Raw genomic sequence first — 11596 nt, 5'->3', positions numbered from 1 at the left:
ATTTTCGTTTGCTCAAAATGAATTTATCTTTGCAAGAAGATAAATTGCTTTACAAAATTGAGTTCAAGCACGTGCAAAATAACTTTTTTGCACTCAAAATATCATCTTGCACGTGCAGAATTTTTTTGTGCTGAAAAAATATCATCTTGTGCATGTAGAAATTTTTTTTTTGCACTCAAAATATCATTTTGTACATGCAACATAACTTTTTGTGTGCTCACAATTTCATCTTGCCCGCGCAGAACATTATTTTGCACTCAAAACATAATCTTGCGCGTGCAAAATAACTTTTTGAGTGCTCAAAACTTCATCTTGCACACACAGAGCATTTACATTTTTTATTATTTTTTTTTGCACTCACAAAATCATCCTGTGGGTGCAAAATAACTTTTTGTGCGCTCAGTTTCATCTTGCGCATGCAGAAAAAAACATTTGCACTCAAAATATCATCTTGCACGCGCAGAACATTTTTTTGTGTGCTCAAAATATAATTTTGCGCGTGCAGAATTGTGGCACATATATAACTCCAGCGAGAAGACTAGTGCACACTCACACATACGCACACGCACGCGCACGCACACACATACACACGCACACACCGGTCATTGCCGCTCTGTGATTCTCTCCGCGTCTCTGGGACTTTGCGCCTCGCTCCGCCGCACTCCAGATCTCACACACATCACGCACACACACAAACTCTTCTCCAGGTGAGTAAATCTCCTTAAATCTCTCTGGTTTTCCTCAGCAGCAGCGGGATATCACGGCGAGACCTCAGAGACATCTCACCGGTGACAGAAATCTCTCTCTCTCTGTGTGTGTGTGTGTGTGTGTGTGTGTGTTGGAGTGACCAAAATAATGCAAACATTTTATTTTTATTTATGCACTTGTCCACTTACAAAAAAGTAATGTGCTGATACCGTGGTACTTTAATAGATATCATCATGGTGCTGAATAATTACCATATTCATGTATCATGATATTTACATTGTATGTCAAGGTATACCATGATGTTATCTTGGTATATGTCTAAAAACATGGTATTACCACTGTTTTCAGGTTCAGACAGCAGAATTTGTCCAACAAACTCACTTGTTTAGTAGTTGTATTGCATTATGCAGTGTATATGCCAAAGTTGAAATGCCAAGGTGTGTCTGTAATAATAATAATAATGTTGATTTGTCATTTAAATGCACTTGTCTTGGTCACTTTAAAAAAAGTGCTGTGGTGTTACCATAGTATACACTAAAATACTTTGTCAATGAGCTAAAACTGTACTTTATGTGGGAACTAGATTTCAATGAACTGGCTTTATTTAAGTCAGAACTACTATTTAATATGTGTAAATCAACCTGAATACATTATGTTACACTATAAGGGTCACATCTGATAGAAACAGCTTCTTATGGAAACAACAGCTCTTTTTAGAGTAAACAGTGATGGTAATACTGTATTACTGTATGATTACCATAAACAAACCATGGGATTTACAATATGTTTTTCATGGTTATTACTGTAGTATATTGGTTCAAAGCAGGTTTGAGCTTGATGGAAAACAGAATTAATTGTATTGCTTCGTGCAGTTTATGAGCCACAGTTCAGTTTTGATCTGTCTGTGTTTTATTAATTTATTTGACGAGCAGTTAGTTCAGTTATTCACTAGTGAAGTAAAAGCTTTCTGTATAATTAAGTTATTGTCCCTGCATCTGGTGCCACTGAATGACCACAAAAGAGAGAGAGAGTGTGTGTGTGTGTGTGTGTGTCTGTGTGAATGTGTCTGTGTGTGTGTGTCTGTGTGTGTGTATGCATGTATGTGAGTGTGTGTATGTGTCTGTGTGTGTGTGTCTGTGTGTGTGTATGCATGTATGTGAGTGTGTGTATGTGTCTGTGTGTGTGTGTCTGTGTGTGTGTATGCATGTATGTGAGTGTGTGTATGTCTGTGTGTGTGTGTCTGTGTGTGTGTGTGTGTATGCATGTATGTGAGTGTGTGTATGTGTCTGTGTGTGTGTGTCTGTGTGTGTATGCATGTATGTGAGTGTGTGTATGTGTCTGTGTGTGTGTGTGTGTGTGTGTGTGTATGCATGTATGTGAGTGTGTGTATGTGTATGTGTGTGTATGTGAGTGTGTAAGTGTGTGAGTGTGTGTGTATGTGTAAGTGTGTGTGTGTGTGTGTGTGAGTGTGTGTGTATGTGGGTGTGGGTGTGAGCGTGTGTGTGTGTGTGTGTGTGTGTGTGTATGTGGAAGTGTGTGTATGTGTGTAGATGTGTAAATGTGTGTGTGTGTGTTTGTGTAAGTGTGTTTTTTTTTTCCCAAGACTTTCACCCACTGTTGCACTTGTGTATATGGTTGAGTGACAATAAGGGATTTGAATTTTTTGTGTATATGTGTGAGTGAGTGTGTGTGTGTGTGTGTGTGTGTGTGTGTGTGTGCAAGTGTGAGAGTGTGTGTGTGTGAGTGAGCGTGTGTGTGTGTGTGTGTGTGTGTGTGTACAGGTTTAACCTCCATTGTGGGGACCAAATATCCCCACAAGGATAGTAAAACCTGAGATCACCTGTGTTGTGTGGACCAGCCAGCGATCCTCACAAGAGAAATAACATATTAAATGATGTTTTATTGAAAATGTAAAAATGCAGAAAGTTTTTTGTGAGGGTTAGGTTTAGGGGTAGGGTTAGGGTTAGGGGATAGAATCTATAGTTTGTACAGTATAAAAATCATTATGTCTATGGAGAGTCCTCATAATGATAGCTGCACCAACATGTGTGTGTGTGAGTGTGTGTGTGTGTGAGTGTGTGAGTGTGTGTGTGTGTGTGTGTGTGTATGTGTAAGTGTGTGTGTGTGTGTATGTGTAAGTGTGTGTGTGTGTGTGTGTGTAGTGTGCGTGAGTGTCTGCGTTAGTGTGTGTGTGTGTGTGGGCAGGGTTTTTTTTTAGGTTATAAACTGGTAATTACAAGGGTATTATGCTATAAATGTGGTTTATGAGGACATTTCTAGTGTCCCCATAATTAAAAATCACTTAAAAAACATTAAATGATGTTTTATTGAAAATGTAAAAATGCAGAAAGTTTTTTGTGAGGGTTAGGTTTAGGGGTAGGGTTAGGGTTAGGGTTAGGGGATAGAATCTATAGTTCATACAGTATAAAAATCATTATGTCTATGGAGAGTCCTCATAATGATAGCTGCACCAACATGTGTGTGTGTGTGTGTGTGTGTGTGTGTGTGTGTTTGTGTAAGTGTGTTATCTTTTTTTTTTTTTTTTTTTTTAAGATTTTCTCCCACTGTTGCACTTGTTTATGTGGTTGAGTGACAATAAAAGGATTTGAATTTGATTTTTTTTTTTTTGTGAATGTGTAAGAGTGTGTGTGTGTTTGTGTGTGAGTGTGAGTGTGTGTGTTGCTTGTATCAGGCTATAGTGTTCTAAAAGTTTTTTTCATATCTCAGAAGATATAACGGAGTGGTCAGTTATGTTTCATTGAAGTATTGATTTTGTCTCAGATGTTTCACCTGAAGTTTCTTTATAAATCTACACTTGTTGACATACAGTAAGAGTATAGACCTTTAAAGTGATTGTGGAGAGCATAGATCAGATCATATGGTATTGAAAAAATGTGAAGAAAAGTTTTTGAGATCTCTGACTTTGCAGACTTTTGTATCTTGGCAAATCTGAGTACAGTTTTAGACATACAGAAGCTGAGATCTCTTCTGAAACTCTAGAGGAGACACATGTGAGAATACTGGAGACTTTTTCCCAGGAGAAACTTTTAAGCTCCATTTGCTCTCATTTGAATATTATTTCTGTCTAGGAGATATTTTTCCTGATACGAGCTGTTCTATCCACATCAGTTTTAAAGCTCTATATTGTACTCTTTTTGTATGACACCAATGCGCTCATATGTGTCTGTTTTTATTTCTCCTATGGAGGTTTAGAACAAGCATCAGAAATAACGTTGATACTCAAACAAAACATAACTGAGATCTTCATTAAGTGACATGAGCCAGGAAAGAGCAACTTCTGAGCAATAAAATTTCTTTGGGAATGTGTTTTCTTGAAAACAGATCATAAAGTGTGTGTGTGTATGAGAATGGGAGAGGAAAAGTGTGTGTGACAGGAAGAGAGTGAGACAGAGCTGATGAATGATGGTTTGAATAGAGAGTGACATTTTCCAGAGAAGTACACCTTACTCACAGACATCAGGTGTGTGTGTGTGTGTGTGTGTGTGTGTGTGTGTGTGAAACAGATGAGAGGTGACAGGGTGAATTAACTCAGAAATGTAGATTCTCACACACAATAACAAATGTAATGAATGCAAATGCTCCATCATTTGCTTTTGTCTCTATTCACATGCACACGCACACACACGTTTTTCATCAACACACTTCTGTGGTTTTCTCCCACTTGCTTGACTCTCCTTAAACACACACACACACACACACAGTGGGATGTTAAAATGAGAACGGCTGGTAAAAACATCAGTGCTGAACTTTCCCTCCGGACGGATCCGGGATCAATTTTCATAAATTGCCTTGAAGCCACACACACACACACACACACACACACACACACACACTACTCACTCACACACACACACACACACACACACACACACTACACACTCACACACACACACACACACACACACTACTCACTCACACACACACACACACACACACACACACACACACACTACACACTCACACACACACACTACTCACTCACACACACACACACACACACACTACACACTCACACACACACACACACACACACACACACACTACACACTCACACACACACACTACTCACTCACACACACACACACACACACACACACACTACACACTCACACACACACACACACACACACACACACACTACACACTCACACACACACTACTCACTCACACACACACACACACACACACACACACACACACACACTACACACTCACACACACACACACACACACACACTACACACTCACACACACACTACTCACTCACACACACACACACACACACACACACACACACACACACACTACACACTCACACACACACAAAAAATAAATTTTTGTGGTAATTGCTATTATGTCACAAATGCTTTCGATTGAGCTTAACCTGTATTAAACCTGGAATATTCCTTTAATTACATCTCTCTCAAAACAGATTAAATAGAGAAAGAAAACGGACTGAAAAACGAAGAGAGACCGAGGTGTGACGGAAGGACACGTCCGGATACAGGCTGACCTCTGTGCAAGCTCAGAGTTCAAAGGTCATAGGTCATGACCTCACTTTGATCCCAGGCATACCTTTCCATTCCACGCTCGTGACCTTATGTTCCACACCTTCCCCAACAAATCCAGGGGGCAGACGGCGGTTGCCATGGAGAAGACCTATTCACTAACGGCACATTACGACGACTTTCAGGAAATCAAGTATGGCAGCCGCTACAGCAGCAGCACGCTCAGTAATGGCATGAGCTTGCATCTGGGTGGGTCTCTAGACCGCAATGGCCGTAGCCGGAGTGGACGGGATAAATGCGTGGGTGGGGCTAGTCCTGGGAGTGGAACCCCAGCTCGCTGGAGTCGCCGTGAAATCTGCCTGCTGTCGGCGCTGGTGTTCGCGGCAGGAATATGTGTGATTCTTGGCTGCATGCTGGCACTGAAGTTTTTGTCGTTGGAAACGCAGGATTCTCAGTGTCGTCAGGACTGCGTTAAGCGACGCTCGCTGCTCCGGGCGGCACGGTTCATCCAGGGCAACATCGACCCGAGTGTCCAGCCCTGTCACGACTTCTACAGCTTCGCGTGTGGAGGATGGCTCCGGCGACACGGGATACCGGAGGATAAACTGAGCTACGGAATCATCACTGCCATCGGAGAGCAAAACCAAGAGAAGCTGCAGCGCCTCTTACAGATGCCGGTCCAGAGGAAAGAGCCGGGTAGCGCAGAAAGAAAGGTAAAGAAAACACACACTAGTGATGTCGAAAGTACTGGCACTTTGGTACCAAGTCTGTACTAAAATAAAAAAGATGTCACGATACCAGTGTTTCTGCAGTACTGGTAGTACTGAGCTATTAAAAAATTAATGCACAATGAATCAATTAAGAATTATGACATGTCCTAGTGTGATTATTAAACCGCAAAAGACTTAGTCTGCATGAGCTGCACGCTTTAAATTGACAAGAGCAGTGCACTCATTCACTGTAAATCAAGCAGCACATGAGTGTTCCAGTGTGACAGCAATAATTAACAGCTCCTTAGCTAATGGAGTTGTTCCAAGTAGTTTTAAACATGCAATTCAAAAACCTTACAAAAAAAAAAAACTTTTTTGGATCCGGCAATACACAACAATTACAGACCAATCTCCAAACTGCCTTTTATTTGCAAGATCTTGGCGAGAGTTTTCTATTCACACCATTAATCTAAATACATTCAACATTTTAGACACATTTCAGTCTGGTTTCAGACACTTGCACAGCACTGAATCTGCATTGTTGAAGGTCACTAATGATATTTTACTCTCCATGGATTCAGGTTCACCTGTCATCTTAGTTTTATTAGCTCTCAGTGCTGCATTTGAAAATATAGACCATAATATTCTTCTCACTAGTCATGAGTGTAGGGTTGGCATCCAAGGTATGGCCCTCCAGTGGCTTTCCTCCTATCTAAAAGAAAGGATGTTCTCTGTAAATTTAGGGAATTTTTCCTCTACGTCAATTATCATGTGGTGTCCCGCAAGGGTCAATTTTAGGACCCTTGTTATTTTCCCTGTATATGCTTCCTCTGAGCTCTATTTTTCAGAAGTACAGCATATCTTATCACTGTTATGCTGATGATTCTCAATTTTATTTCCCAGTGTGTGTAGACAAGAAGTGTTCATTTGATAATGCCCTAAATTGCTTCAAAGATATTAAACATTGGCTTACTATTAAATGAAAGCAAAACCGAAGTTCTGATTTCAGGCTCCTCCATGTCCTCCTTACCTGGCCTGGTTGCCCAGTTAGGCCCTCTGTCGTCGAATGTACAAGATCATATGAGGAGTCTTGGAGTGATTTTAGACTCCTCGTTACTTTTCAACAAGCAGATCAGTGCTGTTGTCAAGGGTAGCTTTTTCCACCTTAGATCTATCGCTAAAGCAAAAATATTTATTTCCCATAAAGACTTGGAAATTGAGATCCACTCACTTATTACATCAAGGTTAGACTATTGTAACGCATTGTACATTGGTCTCCCCCAAACTGCGTTATCCCGCCTACAGCCAGTTCAAAATGCGGCAGCTAGGCATTTAACAGGGTCAAGAAAGAGAGATCACATTTCCGCTGTTTTATTGTATCTACTCTGGCTTCCTGTTCCTTTTTTTGGGGGGGGGGTTTCCCCCTTTTCTCCCAATTTGGAATGCCCAATTCCCAATGTGCTTTTTAAGTCCTCATGGTCACGTAGTGATTCGCCTCAGCCCGGGTGGCAGAGGACGAATCCCAGTTGCCTCCGCGTCTGAGACCGTCAATCCGCGCATCTTATCACGTGGCTTGTTGAGCACGTTTCCACAGAGACATAGCGCATGTGGAGGCTTCACGCCATCCACCGCGGCAACCATGCTCAACTCCCCATGCACCCCACCGAGAACAAACTACATTATAGTGACCACGAGGAGGTTACCCCATGTGACTCTACCCTCCCTAGCAACTGGGCCAATTTGGTTGCTTTGGAGACCTGGCTGGAGTCACTCAGCATGCCGAAATGTAGTTTTTTAAGAAGTTAAAAAGTTTGTTCTATAGCCCTTTACCATATTATTAGTATTTCTGTGGTATCAATATCGGTATCAATAACTGAGAAATTGTGGTATTGTAACTGTACAATACTGTCATAAATATAGTAATTAAATTAACTTTATAATAATTGTTATTTTTTATCATGTTGATAATACATACTTCAGTATTTGGTTGCTTGAAAAACTGTACGTTTTTTAGTAAAAATATCTAAAAATCCTTAAAACTAGATAACTTGTGAAAGAAAATAAGACTTGATTTCAGAGAAAATATCTTGAATTGTTTTTATTACCCCACTAGGAAATTTCTTGTTCTAAGCATAAATCTATAGAAAGGTTTATGCTTAAGACAAGAAAGAGTTTTAAGGATGTTTAGAGGGGCCTGGGTATCTCAGCGAGTATTGACGCTGACTATCACACCTGGAGTCACGAGTTTGAATCCAGGGTGTGCTGAGTGATTCCAGCCAGGTCTCCTAAGCAACCAAATTGACCCGGTTGCTAGGGAGGGTAGAGTCACATGGGGTAACCTCCTCGTGGTCGTGATTAGTGGTTCTCGCTCTCAATGGGGCGTGTGGTAAGTTGTGCGTGGATCACGGAGAGTAGCATGAGCCTCCACATGCTGTGAGTCTCCGCGGTGTCATGCACAACGAGTCACGTGATAAGATGCACGGATTGACGGTCTCAGAAGCGGAGGCAACTGAGACTTGTCCTCCACCACCCGGATTGAGGTGAGGAACTGCACCGAACAGTTTACTGAACAGTTGTTGCAGCACTAATTTTGTTTTTAATTTTTCACACATTATTGATTTGATGCTAATTTAAAGTGATCAATTTAGAAATAAAAGTGGTGAAACTTTCCCATGCACCTGAGAAAGATCTTAAAAACAGATCTTTCATTGATAATTTATTGGTTAAAACTTATTATTGATTTTTAAACTTCCCTTGAATGTATAATAAAACCTCTTATTATCTTTTGCAGGTGAAAGAATTTTATCGCTCCTGTATCAACATTCAGGAAATTGACCGTCTGGGGGCGGGGCCTTTGACGGAGGTGATTGAAAGCTGCGGTGGATGGGATCTGTCTGGAGCTCCTCCTGGAGGGGCGGGCTGGGACAGTGGCTCCGCCCCCGTGAGGCCGGATTTTAATGAGATGCTGTATAAGACTCAGGCTGTGTACAGCACGTCTGTGTTCTTCTCTCTCACTGTCAGCGTAGATGATAAAAACTCGTCACGCAATGCCATACGGGTGAGAGATAAAGTGTGAGTTTTTTGCATATGTGTGTATAGTGTTCTCTAACTAATGTGTGTGTGTGTGTGTGTGATTATAGATCGATCAGGAGGGTTTGACTCTACCGGAGAGAACTCTGTATATGGGTCAGGATGAGGACAGTGTGAAGGTGAATCTTCTCTTGATGACTCTCTTTCATCTCACATCTCTCTCTGTTGCTCCATATGCTCTTTTGTTCTCTGTTCTCTCTCTCCATCTGTCTGTCTGTCTGACTGCCATCTGTCACTCCACCCGTCTCCCGCGGTGACTTCACATGTCTAATAGATTGTGTCACAGCTGGTGATGATGTCACACATGAGCCCATGTCCTTTATTAATGAAGTCACAGCGGTGTCTCTGTCACACTCGAATGATCTCACACTTTTATCAGAATGCAATTACAAACAATAAAGTCAACAGACATACTGTACACTGCCAGTCAAATGTTTGGACACACCTACTTATTCTTTCGTAAACTTTTGACTAGGAGTGGATATTGACTGAACAATACAAAATTTCCCACTCAGAGATCAATCTCCATAAACTGGCATAAAGCATTGATTTCTTGTGACTTGCATAAATGCATACATGTTTCATGTCAGGCCTTTGGCAGACTCTGTGCATTATGATGTCATGATGATGTCATTTCTTGATGATGTCAGATTCTGGCAGCCTATAAGGCATTGATGGAGAGATTGCTGAGCATGCTGGGAGCCCATAACGCCACGCTGAAATCTAGCGAGATTCTGGACCTGGAGACGAGACTAGCTAACGTACGTATCACATGCATGTTAGCGTGTGTTTCAGTAATTTCTGATCTGCAAGCAAATCATTCTTTTGAGACGGTTCTTTCCAGTGATTCAGTCAAAATGATTCACAAAGCATTTGTAAATGGCTGAACTTTAAGAGGCAAGTTTATTTGGCAAAACAGGCCTTAAAGAACAGTTCACCAAAAAATGAAAAATTCAGTCATCATTTACTCACCTTCATGCTGTTCCAAACCCATATGACTTTCTTCTGTGGAACACAAAGGGAGATGTTGGCCTCAGTCACCATTCACTTTCACTGAATGAAAAAAGATGCAGTGACAGTGAATGGTGACTGAGACTAACATTCTGTTTTAAGGGTGTGTAAATGACGAGAAAATTTGTATTTTTGGGTGAACTATCGCTTTAATTTGGGCAGAATTAGGACAAAAACTGGAACACATAGAGTTACTAAAAACTCAAAATAATCAAAATATAGTGATCACTAAATGTTTAATTAATTGGACAGTGGAAATGCTGCCTATTAAATTTGGGGAACATTTTTTAAAAGGATAGTTCACCCAAAAATGAAAATTCTGTCATCATTTACTCACCCTCATGCCATCCCAGATGTGTATGACTTTCTTTCTTCTGCAGAACACAAATGAAGGTTTTTAGAAGAATATTTCAGCTCTGTAGATCCATACAATGCAAGTGAATGGTGACCAGAACTTTGAAGCTCCAAAAAGCACATAAAGGCAGCATATAAGTAATCCACAAGACTCCAGTGGTTTAATCCATGTCTTCAGGAGTAATATGATAGGTGTGGGTGAGAAACAGATCAATATAACAAATCAATAAGTCCTTTTTTACTATTAATTCTCCTCCCTGCCCAGTAGGTGGCGATATGCACGAAGAATGCAAATTGCAAAAAACAAAAGAAGAAGAATGTGAAAGTGAAAGTGGAGATTTATAGTAAAAAAGGACTTAAATATTGATCTGTTTCTCATCCACACCTATCATATCTTTTCTGAAGACATGGATTAAACCACTCGAGCCTTATGGATTACTTTTATGCTGCCTTTATGTTATTTTTGGAGCTTTAAAGTTTTGGTCACCATTCACTTGCATTGTATGGACCTACAGAGCTGAGATATTCTTCTAAAAATCTTCATTTGTGTTCTGCAGATGAAAGAAAGTCATACACATCTGGGATGGCATGAGGGAGAATTTTCATTTTTAGGTGAACTGTCCTTTAAATCAGGGGTGCTCATCTACTTTTTCATAATATTATTACAGCAAGATCTACCATACACAATATATCCATAGTTGGTAGTGAAATTTGACCATTTTCTATACCTGTTTTGATACCACAAAAATAGTGCTTATTTCTTTAATTATGTAAGCATTGTTTCAAGTTCTCAAGTACATATTCAAGTCAACAGTCTGTAATCAAATAAGTACAAAGAAAAAAAAAATCTAATTGAGAAAACAGTGCTTTTTTTTAACAGTAAAAAAAAATAAATAATTAAACTGCAGTAGCCTACCAGGTATTGAAGTAAACATTCAGATTTCAATTAAATGTAACATAAAACTACAAGCTACTGGTCTACACTGTTTGATTAAAATCCATTTTTAAAGCTACTAAATTTATCCAGCCAAGAGCAGTAAGTTGTTTATTTGTTTTCTTGTTATTATCGCACAATTATGACTCTTAATACATTATAGATATTACAGTTTCATTTTCTGTTAATGCATGATTTTCTGTAAAGCTGCTTTGAAACGATGCATGTTGTGAAAAGCGCTATACAAATAAAAATGACTT

General features: G+C 40.1%; 1 protein-coding gene across 2 annotated transcripts in view; it reads left to right on the top strand.

Moving 5' to 3' along the window:
- Positions 1-599: 599 nt before the first annotated feature.
- LOC127430059 (endothelin-converting enzyme-like 1) overlaps positions 600-11596 on the top strand; it is a 47734-nt gene continuing 36737 nt past the window's right edge. Inside the window, exons 1-5 of one of the 2 annotated variants that reach the window (XM_051679500.1) lie at positions 600-707; positions 5162-5950; positions 8739-9005; positions 9088-9156; positions 9688-9798. In XM_051679500.1, the coding sequence (XP_051535460.1) occupies positions 5330-5950; positions 8739-9005; positions 9088-9156; positions 9688-9798 (1068 nt within the window). In that variant the 5' untranslated portion in view covers positions 600-707; positions 5162-5329. The remainder of the gene's footprint in view (positions 708-5161; positions 5951-8738; positions 9006-9087; positions 9157-9687; positions 9799-11596) is intronic. The other variant, XM_051679501.1, reaches the window with a different exon arrangement.

This window comes from Myxocyprinus asiaticus, chromosome 39 (genome assembly GCF_019703515.2).
Source record: "Myxocyprinus asiaticus isolate MX2 ecotype Aquarium Trade chromosome 39, UBuf_Myxa_2, whole genome shotgun sequence".
In the NCBI taxonomy this organism is placed as follows: Eukaryota; Metazoa; Chordata; class Actinopteri; order Cypriniformes; family Catostomidae; genus Myxocyprinus; species Myxocyprinus asiaticus.
This window is presented reverse-complemented; position numbering and strand designations above follow the sequence as displayed.